This window comes from Physella acuta, unplaced genomic scaffold, assembly GCF_028476545.2.
Source record: "Physella acuta isolate Inbredline_101_S28 unplaced genomic scaffold, ASM2847654v3 ptg001567l, whole genome shotgun sequence".
In the NCBI taxonomy this organism is placed as follows: Eukaryota; Metazoa; Mollusca; class Gastropoda; family Physidae; genus Physella; species Physella acuta.
The window spans coordinates 111,012-132,370 of record NW_026733081.1 but is presented as its reverse complement, the minus strand read 5'-3'; the positions used below and the strand labels follow the sequence as shown (position 1 = coordinate 132,370).

General features: G+C 41.2%; 1 protein-coding gene across 1 annotated transcript in view; it reads left to right on the top strand.

The window, feature by feature from the left end:
* The window catches only part of LOC131928915 (diacylglycerol kinase zeta), a 103,907-nt gene that overhangs the window by 29,300 nt on the left and 53,248 nt on the right, over positions 1–21,359 (top strand). The window contains exons 11-12 of the mRNA XM_059285084.1: positions 12,988–13,162; positions 19,426–19,496. Coding sequence (XP_059141067.1) covers positions 12,988–13,162; positions 19,426–19,496 — 246 coding nt within the window. The remainder of the gene's footprint in view (positions 1–12,987; positions 13,163–19,425; positions 19,497–21,359) is intronic.

The window sequence follows — 21,359 nt, the reverse complement described above, 5'->3', positions numbered from 1 at the left end:
AGACATGAAATAATTTCCAAAAAGGTGGTTGGGTCATCAGTTTGGTAAAATCATCAGCACGAGCTAATGTTTGGTTCCAATACTTAAAATTGCTGATGCCTTTCTGCAATGTATACTGCATTGTTTGCATGCACACTAGCAATAACTTTGTGTCACCTGACCCACTCAAGTTTGACTGAAATATAACCATTGACTTGTGATGATAGTTGTCCACGGAGAGCTAATGTTATCTCTCATGGGGGAGCCCCCCCCCCCCCCCCCCAGTGGACCCTTCTGTACAAAAGTTTTTACTGACATAATACCAGTGTTACTTATTTAAATCTATTTCTGAATCAGTATATATATATATATATATATATATATATTTATATATATATATTTATATATATATATTTATATATATATATATATATATATATATATATATATATATATATATATATATATATATATATATATATATATATATATATATATGCTGGAAAAAATTGAATCCCCCCCTCCCCCATGAGACGATCCTGGCTACGCCACTGAATGATCTAGTTTCCTAATGTTATCTCCTATCATGCCTGGATCTGGCAACAAAGGTGTGCTCTCAGTAGACGGTCTAGTTTCCTCCACCTAATGTGCTCTCAGTAGATGGTCTAGTTTCCTCCACCTAATGTGCTCTCAGTAGATGGTCTAGTTTCCTCCACCTAATGTGCTCTCAGTAGATGGTCTAGTTTCCTCCACCTAATGTGCTCTCAGTAGATGGTCTAGTTTCCTCCACCTAATGTGCTCTCAGTAGATGGTCTAGTTTCCTCCACCTAATGTGCTCTCAGTAGATGGTCTAGTTTCCTCCACCTAATGTGCTCTCAGTAGATGGTCTAGTTTCCTCCACCTAATGTGCTCTCAGTAGATGGTCTAGTTTCCTCCACCTAATGTGCACTCAGTAGATGGTCTAGTTTCCTCCACCTAATGTGCACTCAGTAGATGGTCTAGTTTCCTCCACCTAATGTGCTCTCAGTAGATGGTCTAGTTTCCTCCACCTAATGTGCTCTCAGTAGACGGTCTAGTTTCCTCCACCTAATGTGCTCTCAGTAGATGGTCTAGTTTCCTCCACCTAATGTGCACTCAGTAGACGGTCTAGTTTCCTCCACCTAATGTGCTCTCAGTAGATGGTCTAGTTTCCTCCACCTAATGTGCTCTCAGTAGACGGTCTAGTTTCCTCCACCTAATGTGCTCTCAGTAGATGGTCTAGTTTCCTCCACCTAATGTGCTCTCAGTAGATGGTCTAGTTTCCTCCACCTAATGTGCTCTCAGTAGATGGTCTAGTTTCCTCCACCTAATGTGCTCTCAGTAGATGGTCTAGTTTCCTCCACCTAATGTGCTCTCAGTAGATGGTCTAGTTTCCTCCACCTAATGTGCTCTCAGTAGATGGTCTAGTTTCCTCCACCTAATGTGCTCTCAGTAGATGGTCTAGTTTCCTCCACCTAATGTGCTCTCAGTAGACGGTCTAGTTTCCTCCACCTAATGTGCTCTCAGTAGATGGTCTAGTTTCCTCCACCTAATGTGCTCTCAGTAGATGGTCTAGTTTCCTCCACCTAATGTGCTCTCAGTAGATGGTCTAGTTTCCTCCACCTAATGTGCTCTCAGTAGATGGTCTAGTTTCCTCCACCTAATGTGCTCTCAGTAGATGGTCTAGTTTCCTCCACCTAATGTGCTCTCAGTAGATGGTCTAGTTTCCTCCACCTAATGTGCTCTCAGTAGATGGTCTAGTTTCCTCCACCTAATGTGCTCTCAGTAGATGGTCTAGTTTCCTCCACCTAATGTGCTCTCAGTAGATGGTCTAGTTTCCTCCACCTAATGTGCTCTCAGTAGATGGTCTAGTTTCCTCCACCTAATGTGTGCTCAGTAGATGGTCTAGTTTCCTCCACCTAATGTGCTCTCAGTAGATGGTCTAGTTTCCTCCACCTAATGTGCTCTCAGTAGATGGTCTAGTTTCCTCCACCTAATGTGCTCTCAGTAGATGGTCTAGTTTCCTCCACCTAATGTGCTCTCAGTAGATGGTCTAGTTTCCTCCACCTAATGTGCACTCAGTAGATGGTCTAGTTTCCTCCACCTAATGTGCTCTCAGTAGATGGTCTAGTTTCCTCCACCTAATGTGCTCTCAGTAGATGGTCTAGTTTCCTCCACCTAATGTGCTCTCAGTAGACGGTCTAGTTTCCTCCACCTAATGTGTGCTCAGTAGATGGTCTAGTTTCCTCCACCTAATGTGCTCTCAGTAGATGGTCTAGTTTCCTCCACCTAATGTGCTCTCAGTAGATGGTCTAGTTTCCTCCACCTAATGTGCTCTCAGTAGATGGTCTAGTTTCCTCCACCTAATGTGCTCTCAGTAGATGGTCTAGTTTCCTCCACCTAATGTGCTCTCAGTAGATGGTCTAGTTTCCTCCACCTAATGTGCTCTCAGTAGATGGTCTAGTTTCCTCCACCTAATGTGCTCTCAGTAGATGGTCTAGTTTCCTCCACCTAATGTGCTCTCAGTAGATGGTCTAGTTTCCTCCACCTAATGTGCTAGGACTGTCTCATGGACTGCGAGCCCACCTAGGTTGCCTATCAAAAATTAATTTAACATTATCTTATTAAATTTGCAATTTTAGAATGTTTAATGTGACAAACCTACGCGACACACCTTTTTCTCACAATTATTTTGAGAGAAAAAAATCATATGAGAAAAAAAATTTAAAATTTTGAACTGCTACAAATATTGTGCCGTGAGAGATTTGGGCTGAGATCATGGAACTTCAATAGGCTTGAAAGATTATGTAATCATACTCAATTTTTAGAACAAATATTTTTAACAATATGACAAGCGTTAAAATTACGGTAACATTTAAAAAAATGAAAACTCTTTGGGAACCATCGATTACACTAGTTTTGTTAATGAATATAACTGTTGAAAAGCCATTTTGAATTATATTATAAATTAAAATATTTAAAAAACCGCCCTCAATCCCTTCTTGAAGTAAACCAGAGTGACCAGGGAAAGTTAAACAATGACAGCCACAACAATTGTTTTCCTTGATAAAATAAAGCGGTCAATAGGGTATAGTCTAGTCGTTTATTTATATCATATAATATATCATCCCCTATCACAGCGGTCAATAGGCTATAGTCTAGTCGTTTATTTATATCATATAATATATCATCCCCTATCACAACAACACCCCGACTCTACTAATCCATTTTAAAAATAAAAGAGTGAATGGAACTTATTTTGTGCTTATTTCACAAAAGTTATGAAATATTTTATTTTGGTTGTAAACAAAGATTTCTGGCAACAACTATTTGGAACCAGCTTTTTCCAGCTTATTGACATGCATGTGACACATACATTTTTGTGTGACATACATAAGCTACTTATCTTTTATTAAAATAACATTTGATTCTAGTCTAGAAAAGCTTAGGTTGTGTGAGTTTGAAGTGCTTAGATTGTGTGGGTTAGAAGTGCTTGAATTGTGTGGGTTAGAAGTGCTTAGGTTGTGTGGGTTAGAAGTGCTTAGGTTGTGTGGGTGAGAAGTGCTTGAATTGTGTGGGTTAGAAGTGCTTAGGTTGTGTGGGTTAGAAGTGCTTAGGTTGTGTGGGTTAGAAGTGCTTAGGTTGTGTGGGTTAGAAGTGCTTAGGTTGTGTGGGTTAGAAGTGCTTGAATTGTGTGGGTTAGAAATGCTTAGATTGTGTGGGTTAGAAGTGCTTAGATTGTGTGGGTTAGAAGTGCTTAGGTTGTGTGGGTTAGAAGTGCTTGAATTGTGTGGGTTAGAAGTGCTTGAATTGTGTGGGTTAGAAGTGCTTAGGTTGTGTGGGTTAGAAGTGCTTAGATTGTGTGGGTTAGAAGTGCTTAGGTTGTGTGGGTTAGAAGTGCTTGAATTGTGTGGGTTAGAAATGCTTAGATTGTGTGGGTTAGAAGTGCTTAGATTGTGTGGGTTAGAAGTGCTTGAATTGTGTGGGTTAGAAGTGCTTAGGTTGTGTGGGTTAGAAGTGCTTGGATTGTGTGGGTTAGAAGTGCTTGGATTGTGTGGGTTAGAAGTGCTTGGATTGTGTGGGTTAGAAGTGCTTGGATTGTGTGGGTTAGAAGTGCTTAGGTTGTGTGGGTTAGAAGTGCTTGGGTTGTGTGGGTTAGAAGTGCTTAGGTTGTGTGGGTTAGAAGTGCTTGAATTGTGTGGGTTAGAAGTGCTTAGATTGTGTGGGTTAGAAGTGCTTGGATTGTGTGGGTTAGAAGTGCTTAGGTTGTGTGGGTTAGAAGTGCTTGAATTGTGTGGGTTAGAAGTGCTTAGGTTGTGTGGGTTAGAAGTGCTTGGATTGTGTGGGTTAGAAGTGCTTGAATTGTGTGGGGGTGCCACTCATTTTTTTAAGTGAATCCTGAAAATGAATCCCAAAATTTTACCAATCCTGAAACTAAAATTTGAAATTTTTGAAACCCTGAAACTTAATTTCGCGCGGAATTTCAAAATAAAATGGAATATTATTTCATTATTTTTTTAAGACGATTCATATTATGTTCAATTTACATTCCTTTAAAATGGATTTATTTTCTTTGTAACAAGCTTCAAATAAAAATAAAATTAATCTTTAAAGGATGTGCATACAACAAAATTAGTTAACAATGTTAGTCCCATCTCTAGGCCTACCCCATAATGTGTTATTCTAGAACTCCCCCCCCCCCCTGCCAGCTTTTATAGCATATCCAAGTATTTAATTTTTTAGAACTTCCTAGCTTGATTTAAAGTGTGAAGTCAGCCAACTGTTAAATAACAAATATTATTGCTAACCTCTATGTCTTGTTATTGAATAATAAACCCACTATGTGCACGACCCCTAATGAGATTGTCACTGTATTAAATACAGGGTTGACTTACTGTAGCTATTCAAGACCACAACAAAACCCCTAAACCCTGTTTTCCCAATCAACCCCCAATGGGGTCATCCATAGATCGTCAAAAAAGCCAGATCCCGCCCTCTAAAATGACGTCACACCTCAGCCTACACCCCCCCCCCCCAAATAAAATAACTGCAGTCGAATTTTTCTTAAAATACGATATTTCTTAAAATACGATATTTTTTCCAAAATCTTGTCTGACCTCTGTCAACTTAGAGTATTTTAATCAATTCCTATTACACTTTATTGAAACAATATTCTAAAACGCGAAATAACGGCTAAAATTCGTTTTCTAACATAGCTTTTGGATAATGCAAAAGTGTGATGTCACACTATCTGACCTACCCCCATCCCCTCATCACACACCGTCACACGCTTATAGATCCCCCCTCCCCTTACGAGTGTGACGTCATTTATGAACAACCCCAATGCCCCCACCTATGATATACATGATGACGTGAAGAAATATTGTGGAAGTTTTACGTTGATATCGCGGAATAACAGAATTAAGTTAATTTTAAAAATAATTTTAGAAGTAACTACGCTAGTAATACTCGTATCAGAGATGTAGCCGCTCGACCAAGTGAAAAGCGGATTTTTTTACAAGCGGTTGGGAGGGGGCAGTGATAGCGGCTATTTTCTCAAACATGTTTTTTTAAACATTTCAATGACGTTTTACCAAAGTAAAAAAACAATTAGATGTAGACCCTGCTAGATTGTGTAACTAAATTATAGCAGGCCTACATATTTTGTTTAATGATATAAAACGATGCAGTTCTAGTTTTTTTTTTTTCTTCTTGAATCTAGAAGTAGGCCCTTATTAAAAATAAACAGCGCTTGTACTTGTAGAACTGCCTTGACCGAGAGACACGACTCAGACTGTGTTCACGTGGTCTCGTGACGTAGGTCTTACGGTCAGCGCGACCTTGAAGAAGCGGGTAAGAGGTGGTAAAAAGTGACGGTAAAGTTTAGTGAAAACAGCACAGTACTGTTTCATACATAAAATAGTCCTTCAAATAGTTTTTTTCTTTTCTTTTGGTAAAACCAAATACAAATTTTTTTTTTTAGATCGGAGCAAAATCTTTGGGGTTTTTTTTTATTTTTTTTTAAAGACGATCGGCGCTGCTAGTGAGCTAGATCTAGATCTAGTAATGGTAGGACTTAGTTGTTTTATTACACAGCCTAGCGGTATCCCATTGATGACTTCACGTAAATAATGCGAATTTTACCCCCAACCCATATGGTCATAAATAGCCAGACAGCCACACCACGAATGACATCAAAAAGTTCCGAGTACAGCCTCACCCATCTGATACAGCCGATTAGTATTGGTCCATGGTGCTCGGGTGAGATTGTTGCTGACGTCATTTACTATTCGTTTTTTTCGGAAAGGGCCATTAGCGGTAGTGTTGACGATAAAAACGATTTTTACAATGTCAAAATTTTCAAGCTTAAAACGATCTTAATTTTTTTTTTAAAACTGCAAACCCGGAAATTTTCAAACTCAAATCTTGCGAATCCGGAAAGGGAAAAAAATATGATTATCGAATCCGGAAATCCGGGATATCCCGGAAAAGTGACACCCCTGGAAGTGCTTGGATTGTGTGGGTTAGAAGTGCTTAGGTTGTGTGGGTTAGAAGTGCTTGAATTGTGTGGGTTAGAAGTGCTTAGGTTGTGTGGGTTAGAAGTGCTTGGATTGTGTGGGTTAGAAGTGCTTAGATTGTGTGGGTTAGAAGTGCTTGAATTGTGTGGGTTAGAAGTGCTTGAATTGTGTGGGTTAGAAGTGCTTGAATTGTGTGGGTTAGAAGTGCTTGAATTGTGTGGGTTAGAAGTGCTTGAATTGTGTGGGTTAGAAGTGCTTGAATTGTGTGGGTTAGAAGTGCTTGAATTGTGTGGGTTAGAAGTGCTTGAATTGTGTGGGTTAGAAGTGCTTGAATTGTGTGGGTTAGAAGTGCTTGAATTGTGTGGGTTAGAAGTGCTTGAATTGTGTGGGTTAGAAGACCTTGAATTGTGTGGGTTAGAAGTGCTTGAATTGTGTGGGTTAGAAGTGCTTAGGTTGTGTGGGTTAGAAGTGCTTGGATTGTGTGGGTTAGAAGTGCTTAGATTGTGTGGGTTAGAAGTGCTTGAATTGTGTGGGTTAGAAGTGCTTGAATTGTGTGGGTTAGAAGTGCTTGAATTGTGTGGGTTAGAAGTGCTTGAATTGTGTGGGTTAGAAGTGCTTGAATTGTGTGGGTTAGAAGTGCTTGAATTGTGTGGGTTAGAAGTGCTTGAATTGTGTGGGTTAGAAGTGCTTGAATTGTGTGGGTTAGAAGTGCTTGAATTGTGTGGGTTAGAAGTGCTTGAATTGTGTGGGTTAGAAGTGCTTGAATTGTGTGGGTTAGAAGACCTTGAATTGTGTGGGTTAGAAGTGCTTGAATTGTGTGGGTTAGAAGTGCTTGAATTGTGTGGGTTAGAAGTGCTTGGGTTGTGTGGGTTAGAAGTGCTTAGGTTGTGTGGGTTAGAAGTGCTTAGGTTGTGTGGGTTAGAAGTGCTTAGGTCGTGTGGGTTAGAAGTGCTTAGGTTGTGTGGGTTAGAAGTGCTTAGGTTGTGTGGGTTAGAAGTGTTTAGGTTGTGTGGGTTAGAAGTGCTTGAATCGTGTGGGTTAGAAGTGCTTAGGTTGTGTGGGTTAGAAGTGCTTGAATTGTGTGGGTTAGAAGTGCTTAGGTTGTGTGGGTTAGAAGTGCTTAGGTTGTGTGGGTTAGAAGTGCTTGAATTGTGTGGGTTAGAAGTGCTTAGGTTGTGTGGGTTAGAAGTGTTTAGGTTGTGTGGGTTAGAAGTGCTTGAATTGTGTGGGTTAGAAGTGTTTAGGTTGTGTGGGTTATTAGTGCTTGAATTGTGTGGGTTAGAAGTGCTTAGGTTGTGTGGGTTAGAAGTGCTTAGGTTGTGTGGGTTAGAAGTGCTTGAATTGTGTGGGTTAGAAGTGCTTAGGTTGTGTGGGTTAGAAGTGCTTAGATTGTGTGGGTTAGAAGTGCTTGAATTGTGTGGGTTAGAAGTGCTTAGATTGTGTGGGTTAGAAGTGCTTAGGTTGTGTGGGTTAGAAGTGCTTAGGTTGTGTGGGTTAGGAGTGCTCAGGTTGTGTGGGTTAGAAGTGCTTGAATTGTGTGGGTTAGAAGTGCTTAGGTTGTGTGGGTTAGAAGTGCTCAGGTTGTGTGGGTTAGAAGTGCTTGAATTGTGTGGGTTAGAAGTGTTTAGGTTGTGTGGGTTAGAAGTGCTTAGATTGTGTGGGTTAGAAGTGCTTAGGTTGTGTGGGTTAGAAGTGTTTAGGTTGTGTGGGTTAGAAGTGCTTGAATTGTGTGGGTTAGAAGTGCTTAGGTTGTGTGGGTTAGAAGTGCTTAGATTGTGTGGGTTAGAAGTGCTTGGATTGTGTGGGTTAGAAGTGCTTGAATTGTGTGGGTTAGAAGTGCTTAGGTTGTGTGGGTTAGAAGTGCTTGAATTGTGTGGGTTAGAAGTGCTTAGGTTGTGTGGGTTAGAAGTGCTTAGGTTGTGTGGGTTAGAAGTGCTTGAATTGTGTGGGTTAGAAGTGCTTGGATTGTGTGGGTTAGAAGTGTTTAGGTTGTGTGGGTTAGAAGTGTTTAGGTTGTGTGGGTTAGAAGTGCTTAGGTTGTGTGGGTTAGAAGTGCTTGAATTGTGTGGGTTAGAAGTGATTAGGTTGTGTGGGTTAGAAGTGCTTAGGTTGTGTGGGTTAGAAGTGCTTAGGTTGTGTGGGTTAGAAGTGCTTGAATTGTGTGGGTTAGAAGTGCTTAGATTGTGTGGGTTAGAAGTGCTTAGGTTGTGTGGGTTAGAAGTGTTTAGGTTGTGTGGGTTAGAAGTGCTTAGGTTGTGTGGGTTAGAAGTGCTTGAATTGTGTGGGTTAGAAGTGCTTAGGTTGTGTGGGTTAGAAGTGCTTAGGTTGTGTGGGTTAGAAGTGCTTGGATTGTGTGGGTTAGAAGTGCTTAGGTTGTGTGGGTTAGAAGTGCTTGAATTGTGTGGGTTAGAGGTGCTTAGGTTGTGTGGGTTAGAAGTGCTTGGATTGTGTGGGTTAGAAGTGCTTAGGTTGTGTGGGTTAGAAGTGCTTAGGTTGTGTGGGTTAGAAGTGTTTAGGTTGTGTGGGTTAGTAGTGCTTGAATTGTGTGGGTTAGAAGTGTTTAGGTTGTGTGGGTTAGAAGTGCTTGAATTGTGTGGGTTAGAAGTGCTTAGGTTGTGTGGGTTAGAAGTGCTTAGGTTGTGTGGGTTAGAAGTGTTTAGGTTGTGTGGGTTAGAAGTGCTTGAATTGTGTGGGTTAGAAGTGCTTAGGGTGTGTGGGTTAGAAGTGCTTAGGTTGTGTGGGTTAGAAGTGCTTGGATTGTGTGGGTTAGAAGTGCTTAGGTTGTGTGGGTTAGAAGTGTTTAGGTTGTGTGGGTTAGAAGTGTTTGAATTGTGTGGGTTAGAAGTGCTCAGGTTGTGTGGGTTAGAAGTGCTTGAATTGTGTGGGTTAGAAGTGTTTAGGTTGTGTGGGTTAGAAGTGTTTGAATTGTGTGGGTTAGAAGTGCTTAGGTTGTGTGGGTTAGAAGTGCTTAGGTTGTGTGGGTTAGAAGTGCTTAGGTTGTGTGGGTTAGAAGTGCTTAGGTTGTGTGGGTTAGAAGTGTTTAGGTTGTGTGGGTTAGAAGTGCTTGAATTGTGTGGGTTAGAAGTGCTTAGGTTGTGTGGGTTAGAAGTGCTTAGGTTGTGTGGGTTAGAAGTGCTTAGGTTGTGTGGGTTAGAAGTGCTTAGGTTGTGTGGGTTAGAAGTGTTTAGGTTGTGTGGGTTAGAAGTGCTTGAATTGTGTGGGTTAGAAGTGCTTAGGTTGTGTGGGTTAGAAGTGTTTAGGTTGTGTGGGTTAGAAGTGCTTGAATTGTGTGGGTTAGAAGTGTTTAGGTTGTGTGGGTTAGAAGTGCTTAGGTTGTGTGGGTTAGAAGTGTTTAGGTTGTGTGGGTTAGAAGTGCTTAGGTTGTGTGGGTTAGAAGTGTTTAGATTGTGTGGGTTAGAAGTGCTTGAATTGTGTGGGTTAGAAGAGTTTAGGTTGTGTGGGTTAGAAGTGCTTAGGTTGTGTGGGTTAGAAGTGCTTGGATTGTGTGGGTTAGAAGTGCTTGGATTGTGTGGGTTAGAAGTGCTTAGATTGTGTGGGTTAGAAGTGCTTAGGTTGTGTGGGTTAGAAGTGTTTAGGTTGTGTGGGTTAGAAGTGCTTAGGTTGTGTGGGTTAGAAGTGTTTAGGTTGTGTGGGTTAGAAGTGTTTAGGTTGTGTGGGTTAGAAGTGCTTAGGTTGTGTGGGTTAGAAGTGTTTAGGTTGTGTGGGTTAGAAGTGCTTGAATTGTGTGGGTTAGAAGTGCTTAGGTTGTGTGGGTTAGAAGTGTTTAGGTTGTGTGGGTTAGAAGTGCTTAGGTTGTGTGGGTTAGAAGTGTTTAGGTTGTGTGGGTTAGAAGTGCTTGAATTGTGTGGGTTAGAAGTGCTTGAATTGTGTGGGTTAGAAGTGTTTAGGTTGTGTGGGTTAGAAGTGCTTGAATTGTGTGGGTTAGAAGTGCTTAGGTTGTGTGGGTTAGAAGTGCTTGGATTGTGTGGGTTAGAAGTGCTTGAATTGTGTGGGTTAGAAGTGCTTAGGTTGTGTGGGTTAGAAGTGCTTGAATTGTGTGGGTTAGAAGTGCTTGGATTGTGTGGGTTAGAAGTGCTTGGATTGTGTGGGTTAGAAGTGCTTAGGTTGTGTGGGTTAGAAGTGCTTAGGTTGTGTGGGTTAGAAGTGTTTAGATTGTGTGGGTTAGAAGTGCTTGAATTGTGTGGGTTAGAAGTGCTTGGATTGTGTGGGTTAGAAGTGCTTAGGTTGTGTGGGTTAGAAGTGCTTAGATTGTGTGGGTTAGAAGTGCTTAGGTTGTGTGGGTTAGAAGTGCTTAGGTTGTGTGGGTTAGAAGTGTTTAGATTGTGTGGGTTAGAAGTGCTTGAATTGTGTGGGTTAGAAGTGCTTGGATTGTGTGGGTTAGAAGTGCTTAGGTTGTGTGGGTTAGAAGTGCTTAGGTTGTGTGGGTTAAAAGTGCTTGAATTGTGTGGGTTAGAAGTGCTTGAATTGTGTGGGTTAGAAGTGCTTAGGTTGTGTGGGTTAGAAGTGCTTGAATTGTGTGGGTTAGAAGTGCTTAGGTTGTGTGGGTTAGAAGTGCTTGAATTGTGTGGGTTAGAAGTGCTTGAATTGTGTGGGTTAGAAGTGCTTAGGTTGTGTGGGTTAGAAGTGCTTAGGTTGTGTGGGTTAGAAGTGTTTAGGTTGTGTGGGTTAGAAGTGCTTAGGTTGTGTGGGTTAGAAGTGCTTAGGTTGTGTGGGTTAGAAGTGCTTAGGTTGTGTGGGTTAGAAGTGTTTAGGTTGTGTGGGTTAGAAGTGTTTAGGTTGTGTGGGTTAGAAGTGCTTAGGTTGTGTGGGTTAGAAGTGCTTAGGTTGTGTGGGTTAGAAGTGCTTGAATTGTGTGGGTTAGAAGTGCTTGGATTGTGTGGGTTAGAAGTGCTTGGATTGTGTGGGTTAGAAGTGCTTAGGTTGTGTGGGTTAGAAGTGCTTAGGTTGTGTGGGTTAGAAGTGCTTATGTTGTGTGGGTTAGAAGTGCTTAGGTTGTGTGGGTTAGAAGTGCTTGAATTGTGTGGGTTAGAAGTGCTTAGGTTGTGTGGGTTAGAAGTGCTTAGGTTGTGTGGGTTAGAAGTGCTTAGATTGTGTGGGTTAGAAGTGCTTAGGTTGTGTGGGTTAGAAGTGCTTAGATTGTGTGGGTTAGAAGTGTTTAGATTGTGTGGGTTAGAAGTGCTTGAATTGTGTGGGTTAGAAGTGCTTGGATTGTGTGGGTTAGAAGTGCTTAGGTTGTGTGGGTTAGAAGTGCTTGGATTGTGTGGGTTAGAAGTGCTTAGGTTGTGTGGGTTAGAAGTGCTTGAATTGTGTGGGTTAGAAGTGCTTATGTTGTGTGGGTTAGAAGTGCTTAGGTTGTGTGGGTTAGAAGTGCTTAGGTTGTGTGGGTTAGAAGTGCTTAGGTTGTGTGGGTTAGAAGTGCTTAGGTTGTGTGGGTTAGAAGTGCTTGAATTGTGTGGGTTAGAAGTGCTTATGTTGTGTGGGTTAGAAGTGCTTAGGTTGTGTGGGTTAGAAGTGCTTAGGTTGTGTGGGTTAGAAGTGCTTAGGTTGTGTGGGTTAGAAGTGCTTAGGTTGTGTGGGTTAGAAGTGCTTGAATTGTGTGGGTTAGAAGTGCTTATGTTGTGTGGGTTAGAAGTGCTTAGGTTGTGTGGGTTAGAAGTGCTTAGGTTGTGTGGGTTAGAAGTGCTTAGGTTGTGTGGGTTAGAAGTGCTTAGGTCGTGTGGGTTAGAAGTGCTTAGGTTGTGTGGGTTAGAAGTGCTTAGGTTGTGTGGGTTAGAAGTGCTTAGGTTGTGTGGGTTAGAAGTGTTTAGGTTGTGTGGGTTAGAAGTGCTTAGGTTGTGTGGGTTAGAAGTGCTTGAATTGTGTGGGTTAGAAGTGCTTGAATTGTGTGGGTTAGAAGTGCTTGAATTGTGTGGGTTAGAAGTGCTTGAATTGTGTGGGTTAGAAGTGCTTAGGTTGTGTGGGTTAGAAGTGCTTAGGTTGTGTGGGTTAGAAGTGCTTGGGTTGTGTGGGTTAGAAGTGCTTAGGTTGTGTGGGTTAGAAGTGCTTAGGTTGTGTGGGTTAGAAGTGCTTAGATTGTGTGGGTTAGAAGTGCTTAGGTTGTGTGGGTTAGAAGTGCTTAGGTTGTGTGGGTTAGAAGTGTTTAGGTTGTGTGGGTTAGAAGTGCTTAGGTTGTGTGGGTTAGAAGTGTTTAGGTTGTGTGGGTTAGAAGTGCTTAGGTTGTGTGGGTTAGAAGTGCTTAGGTTGTGTGGGTTAGAAGTGCTTAGGTTGTGTGGGTTAGAAGTGCTTGAATTGTGTGGGTTAGAAGTGCTTGAATTGTGTGGGTTAGAAGTGTTTAGATTGTGTGGGTTAGAAGTGCTTAGGTTGTGTGGGTTAGAAGTGCTTAGGTTGTGTGGGTTAGAAGTGCTTGGATTGTGTGGGTTAGAAGTGCTTAGGTTTTTATTGTTGACTCCAGGCTAGAGCTGTACAAGAAGGTGCCCAACCTGAGGATTCTGGCAGCTGGAGGGGATGGAACCGTGGGCTGGATCTTGTCAACCCTGGACAGTCTTGGTGTTTCCCCTCCCCCTCCAGTCGGCATCCTGCCAATTGGAACAGGCAATGACCTGGCTCGCACTCTCAACTGGGGTGGGGTAAGTTCACCTGGGTGGGGTAAGTTCAACTGGGGTGGGGTAAGTTCAACTGGGGTGGGGTAACTTCACCTGGGGTGGGGTAAGTTAAACTGGGGTGGGGTAAGTTCAACTGGGGTGGGGTAAGTTCAACTGGGGTGGGGTAAGTTCAACTATGGTGGGGTAAGTTCAACTATGGTGGGGTAAGTTCAAATGGGGTGTGGTAAGTTCAACTATGGTGGAATAACTTCACCTGGGGTGGGTTAAGTTCACCTGGGGTGGGGTAAGTTCAACTATGGTGGGGTAAGTTCAACTATGGTGGGGTGAGTTCAACTATGGTGCGGTAAGTTCGACTGGGGTGGGGTAAGTTCAACTGGGGTGGGGTAAGTTCAACTGGGGTGGGGTAAGTTCAACTGGGGTGGGGTAAGTTCAACTATGGTGCGGTAAGTTCAACTATGGTGGGGTAAGTTCAACTGGGGTGGGGTAAGTTCAACTATGGTGGGGTAAGTTCAACTGGGGTGGGGTAAGTTCAACTGGGGTGGGGTAAGTTCAACTATGGTGGAATAACTTCACCTGGGGTGGGTTAAGTTCACCTGGGGTGGGGTAAGTTCAACTATGGTGGGGTAAGTTCAACTGGGGTGGGGTAAGTTCAACTGGAGTTCATCTCTCACAGCCTTTTTCCCTCCAACAAATGGAAATCTTTGGACCATAACACTTCCCTGTAGGCTGGCCATTAATTTAATTTGTAGGGGCTGACCAGTACTTTAATGTGTAGGGACTGACCAGTACTTTAATGTAGAGGGACTGACCAGTACTTTAATGTGTAGGGACTGACCAGTACTTTAATGTGTAGGGACTGACCAGTACTTTAATGTAGAGGGACTGACCAGTACTTTAATGTGTAGGGACTGACCAGTACTTTAATGTGTAGGGACTGACCAGTACTTTAATGTGGAGGGACTGACCAGTACTTTAATGTGGAGGGACTGACCAGTACTTTAACGTGTAGGGACTGACCAGTACTTTAATGTGGAGGGACTGACCAGTACTTTAATGTGGAGGGACTGACCAGTACTTTAATGTGTAGGGACTGACCAGTACTTTAATGTGGAGGGACTGACCAGTACTTTAATGTGGAGGGACTGACCAGTACTTTAATGTGGAGGGACTGACCAGTACTTTAATGTGGAGGGACTGACCAGTACTTTAATGTGGAGGGACTGACCAGTACTTTAATGTGTAGGGACTGACCAGTACTTTAATGTGGAGGGACTGACCAGTACTTTAATGTGTAGGGACTGACCAGTACTTTAATGTGGAGGGACTGACCAGTACTTTAATGTGTAGGGACTGACCAGTACTTTAATGTGTAGGGACTGACCAGTACTTTAATGTGTAGGGACTGACCAATACTTTAATGTGTAGGGGCTGACCAGTACTTTAATGTGTAGTGACTGACCAGTACTTTAATGTGTAGGGACTGACCAGTACTTTAATTTGTAGGGACTGACCAGTACTTTAATGTGTAGGGACTGACCAGTACTTTAATGTGTAGGGACTGACCAATACTTTAATTTGTAGGGGCTGACCAGTACTTTAATGTGTAGTGACTGACCAGTACTTTAATTTGTAGGGACTGACCAGTATTTTAATGTGTAGGGACTGACCAGTACTTTATTGTGTAGGGACTGACCAGTACTTTAATGTTAAGGGACTGACCAGTACTTTAATGTCTAGGGACTGACCAGTACTTTAATGTGTAGGGACTGACCAGTACTTTAATGTGTAGGGACTGACCAGTACTTTAATGTGGAGGGACTGACCAGTACTTTAATGTGGAGGTGCTGACCAGTACTTTAATTTGGAGGTGCTGACCAGTACTTTAATGTGGAGGGACTGACCAGTACTTTAATGTGGAGGGACTGACCAGTACTTTAATGTGGAGGGACTGACCAGTACTTTAATGTGTAGGGACTGACCAGTACTTTAATGTGTAGGGACTGACCAGTACTTTAATGTGTAGGGACTGACCAGTACTTTATTGTTTAGGGACTGACCAGTACTTTAATGTGTAGGGACTGACCAGTACTTTAATGTGGAGGGACTGACCAGTACTTTAATGTGTAGGGACTGACCAGTACTTTATTGTGTAGGGACTTGTCACAGGCTTTTCTCCTACCTTTCTATAACACACACACAAAACCAAAAATCAAGCCTTGTTCCTGCAATTTTCATATTTTATTGGTCCATACAAGCATCGTGTTCACCTCCAGACTTCGCCATGTTTTTTCGCCCCTCTATCTCTCTCTCGCTTCCTTTCCTTTCGCGCATGCGCACACCCACACTATATTCTATATTTTTATCTCGCCTTTTTATGACACACACTCGCAACATACATTCATAAACATTTAACTGTTATACGCCCTTCCTCCCGTTTAAAAAATTAATTTTTTAATTTTTTTCTAATATATATATATCACATTCACTATAAAATCTTCATTATACATGTAACAGTTAAATGAAAATCATGTTGAAAAAGAAACCTGCTAATGAACATCCTACATTATTTTATATGTACACTTACCAAATTAAAACAATGATATTCATACAATACATACCATATGTAACTTACCACATCTGTCAACTCATACTGCCATAATCATGTTTATTACTTAACAAGATATACAGTATACATACAAATCACAGAAATACAACAAAATGTATGTTCATTTTCATTACTAAATTAAAATAGTGGTAAAACATATTATACAAGTCATATTATGACTTATTCCTATCTTGCTCACATTTGTAAAATGTTAATGTTCTCTGGAAGTACACATCACATACTACATTATTCAAAATTTCCTTATAAGCATTGGCTGATATGTCTCAGGTCATTATTTTCTTTAGTCAGTTCCATGTTTGTTTTTTCATCTTCAATCTGTCTTGATAAGAAATCAGCTAGTGTATTGTGCTGTCCCTTTACAGGTTAGCTTTCCTTGACATAATTTTCCTAGACAAATCCATTTTCCTATGAAAGCAATATTTACCAAGTCAAAATTCCAAACACATAGTTAAGCTCTGTTAATTGAATACAACTTTAAACAACAATAGGATCCATTAGCATTACCATATAAAGTGTAAAAGAAATACACAACTGTTATGTTCATAAACATCAGTTAACAAAATACAAGGCTCAATAACAAACTAAACATTTGTTAACAAATTATGATAACAAACTCCATGCTTTAATTTAATTGGTTTTCTAACTTACAAATTTTTTAAAATCAATAACATGTAAAATAATGTATGTTAGTAGTACTCAGTGGTGGTAGTTATACTTTATATCACCGATGCTTAAGTACCAATGTACACAACATAAAAAGTAACAGATTTTGTTAGCCAAAAAGGAATGTGTAGAGCTAATCAATGAAATAAATTTTGTTTAAACTGCTGAGGTTGCTGATACAACTAAAGTGGTTAAAAATTATATTGTTACACCCACTAAACCAGGTTATATATGCATGATAACTGATGTTATATATTAAAGCGTGAAAGTAAAATCTTAAAGGAGTATTAAGTTCAGCATATTTATCTACAAAATTATTATAAAATTGCATAGTCCCAACAATGATTACACTTCTTTCTTTGTACTAGGAGTTTTGATATTTAATATTGTGTCCCTATTTCCTTCAGTAGGTCTAATTTCTTTATTTCCAACCTTAAATCCTAAGAATTCTTTTGTATGTACTCCCACATGCAGTTTCTTTCCTTATTCTTTCTAGTAGTTCTTTTAGTGTTTCTATGTGTTCTTGTCTCAACCGCTGCTCCAATTTGACTTTCCCATCTATCTATATCTTCCTCATTACTTTCTTTCACCTCCTTTACATTCCCAATAATCATATCTGCTATTGGTTCTTCCATGACCGCCACTTTATATTTACCTTTCAGCCAAGCAGAATCTATATCAACTACTGCTATCTCACACTCATCCTTAAATTTCTTGTTGGCATATGTCATCTTCATTATGCCAGGAATGTACTGTTCTGGTCTTGCAAGACTTTTCTCAACAATAATGCATGTGCAACCTGAATCTCTCCGACACATTACTCTGGTGTTGTTTACTATAGCTGGGAACATCTTCAGTGTTGTATTGCTTTGACTAACAGATGCCACCATCTCTGACCCTTCTACCCCTGCTGATGCCTCTTGATTGTTATTTCTACTATTTCTATTTTCTCCCCTGTTGTCTGGTCCCATTCTTGGCTGTCTACTTTGATTGTGGAATTCATTTCTACTTTGTCCACTATACTGTCCTTGTCTGTAATAATTACTTTGATTTCTGTAATTATTATTAGGTGCATAACCTCCTCTGTCATTATTGCTGAGATATGTATCTCTATTTTGTAAGCTGAAACACTCAGACTTTACATGGCCTGTTTTCCCACAGTGGTAACACTCTATGCTTCTGCTATATTTATATCTGTCTGGGTTCCATCTGGTAGGTGCACTATTACTTCTATCTCTATTGTTGTTGACATACCTTCTTTGAACCCTGCCAGAGTCTCTGCTGTGGACTACTGCTGAAATCTCTCCCTGCTCTCTTTTGTCCAAAATGGCCCCTGGATGTGCATCCTTATAAATATTAAGGTGCTCTATTAATTGTTTCTGTGTCCTAACTTTTCTTTCACTCAAAAAAGAGAATAAATTATCTGTTGCATTATTTAAAACATGATCTATCAGGTTAAGTTCAATAATTGCCTCAGGATTCTTTAAATCTATTTCTGCCAATTCTAGCCTTTTATTCATGCATTTGCGAATATCAAAAATGATCTGGTTTATGTCACCAGTGTTGTTAATTCTGGCGTCTCGCATAGTCTTTCTGTAATAGACTTCTGTCTTTCCAAAATGTTTCATCAATCTTTCTTTTACTAGGTCATAGTCTTCTTTTTCAGCCTCAGACATACTTGCTATTATGGCAATAGTCTCTCATGTCAAATTAGTCAATAAAGCCTGTGCCTTCCCAGCAGATGAATAATTAAAACTCTTACATGTTTAATCAAAGAGTATTAAGTAAGTTTCCACACTTTCTTCCTGTGGTTTAAATGCTCTGAATTTAGGCTTCCAATTGTCCGTTTTGTTAACATTGCTGTCTTGAGATTGGTTACTTTTAATTTTGGCTACTTCTAACTCATGTCGCCTCTGTTTTTCTTTGTCTTCGGCCTCTATTTTAGCCTTAGCTAGATCTAGTTCCCTATCAGCCTCCATTTTAACTTTTTCCTTCTCAGCCTCCATTTTAACCTTTTCCTTCTCAGCCTCCATTTTAACATTTTTCCTTCTCAGCCTCTATTTTAGCTAGATCTAGTTCCTTATCAGTCTCTATTTTGGCTTTAGCTAATTCCCTCTCTAAAGCTCTGTCTTCCCTTTCAATTGCATCAGCTATCTTCTTTTCAACCCATTTAGCCTTTTCTGCCCCAGTGTATCCTAACGAATCAGCCAACTCAATGAATTTAGCATAGTCCTCCATCTTACTGGTCCCAGAAAAGTTATTCAGTTACTAAAATGTCAACTCCACTAAATCTAGAAATCTAGATCTAATTCTTTCCTTTACGGTGCGGAGCACCGCTCACTTCTGACACCAAAATGTCACAGGCTTTTCTCCTACCTTTCTATAACACACGCACAAAACCAAAAATCAAGCCTTGTTCCTGCAATTTTCATATTTTATTGGTCCATACAAGCATCGTGTTCACCTCCAGACTTCGCCATGTTTTTTCGCCCCTCTATCTCTCTCTCGCTTCCTTTCCTTTCGCGCATGCGCACACCCACACTATATTCTATATTTTTATCTCGCCTTTTTATGACACACACTCGCAACATACATTCATATACATTTAACTGTTATAGGACTGACCAGTACTTTCACATTGATTGACCAGCACAAAATCTTTCAATTCAACTTAATTTAAATTCCATCCAATCTAAATGCACCAACTCTAGTCCAATCATCCCTGAGATCACCCTCTTGATGCCACCCTAAAGCCTCTTGATACCACCCTTAAGCCTCTTGATACCACCCTAAAGCCTCTTGATACCACCCTTAAGCCTCTTGATACCACCCTAAAGCCTCTTGATACCACCCTAAAGCCTCTTGATACCACCCTAAAGCCACTTGATACCACCCTAAAGCCTCTTGATGCTATTAATAGTACATCCTCCCTCCCCCCCCCCCCCCCCAAAAACAGTAAGCCTACATCTTGACTGACTCTAGTTGGCCTATATTTCAGGGCTATACAGATGAGCCAGTCTCAAAGATCTTATGTAACATTGAAGATGGTCAAGTGGTACAGCTGGACAGGTTGGTTGAAAACTTCATTAGGTGACTTCTTGGGTGACTAATGTCAGTTGTTGGGTGACTAATGTCAGTTGGGTGACTAATGCCAGTTGGGTGACTAATGTCAGTTGTTGGGTGACTAATGCCAGTTGGGTGACTAATGTCAGTTGTTGGGTGACTAATGTCAGTTGTTGGGTGACTAATGTCAGTTGGGTGACTAATGTCAGTTGTTGGGTGACTAATGCCAGTTGGGTGACTAATGCCAGTTGTTGGGTGACTAATGCCAGTTGGGTGACTAATGCCAGTTGGGTGACTAATGTCAGTTGGGTGACTAATGTCAGTTGTTGAGTGACTAATGTCAGTTGGGTGACTAATGTCAGTTGTTGGGTGACTAATGTCAGTTGGGTGACTAATGCCAGTTGGGTGACTAATGCCAGTTGTTGGGTGACTAATGTCAGTTGTTGGGTGACTAATGTCAGTTGGGTGACTAATGCCAGTTGGGTGACTAATGTCAGTTGGGTGACTAATGTCAGTTGTTGGGTGACTAATGTCAGTTGTTGGGTGACTAATGCCAGTTGGGTGACTAATGCCAGTTGGGTGACTAATGTCAGTTGGGTGACTAATGTCAGTTGGGTGACTAATGTCAGTTGGGTGACTAATGTCAGTTGTTGGGTGACTAATGTCAGTTGGGTGACTAATGTCAGTTGTTGAGTGACTAATGTCAGTTGGGTGACTAATGCCAGTTGGGTGACTAATGTCAGTTGGGTGACTAATGTCAGTTGGGTGACTAATGTCAGTTGTTGAGTGACTAATGTCAGTTGGGTGACTAATGCCAGTTGTTGGGTGACTAATGTCAGTTGGGTGACTAATGTCAGTTGTTGAGTGACTAATGTCAGTTGGGTGACTAATGCCAGTTGGGTGACTAATGCCAGTTGGGTGACTAATGCCAGTTGGGTGACTAATGTCAGTTGGGTGACTAATGTCAGTTGTTGGGTGACTAATGCCAGTTGGGTGACTAATGTCAGTTGGGTGACTAATGTCAGTTGTTGGGTGACTAATGCCAGTTGGGTGACTAATGCCAGTTGGGTGACTAATGTCAGTTGGGTGACTAATGTCAGTTGGGTGACTAATGTCAGTTGGGTGACTAATGTCAGTTGGGTGACTAATGCCAGTTGGGTGACTAATGCCAGTTGGGTGACTAATGTCAGTTGGGTGACTAATGCCAGTTGGGTGACTAATGTCAGTTGTTGGGTGACTAATGCCAGTTGTTGGGTGACTAATGTCAGTTGGGTGACTAATGTCAGTTGTTGAGTGACTAATGTCAGTTGGGTGACTAATGCCAGTTGTTGGGTGACTAATGTCAGTTGGGTGACTAATGTCAGTTGTTGAGTGACTAATGTCAGTTGGGTGACTAATGTCAGTTGTTGGGTGACTAATGCCAGTTGTTGGGTGACTAATGTCAGTTGTTGGGTGACTAATGCCAGTTGTTGGGTGACTAATGCCAGTTGGGTGACTAATGCCAGTTGTTGGGTGACTAATGTCAGTTGTTGGGTGACTAATGTCAGTTGGGTGACTAATGCCAGTTGGGTGACTAATGTCAGTTGGGTGACTAATGTCAGTTGTTGGGTGACTAATGTCAGTTGTTGGGTGACTAATGCCAGTTGGGTGACTAATGCCAGTTGGGTGACTAATGTCAGTTGTTGGGTGACTAATGTCAGTTGTTGGGTGACTAATGTCAGTTGTTGGGTGACTAATGTCAGTTGGGTGACTAATGTCAGTTGGGTGACTAATGTCAGTTGGGTGACTAATGTCAGTTGGGTGACTAATGTCAGTTGGGTGACTAATGCCAGTTGTTGGGTGACTAATGCCAGTTGGGTGACTAATGCC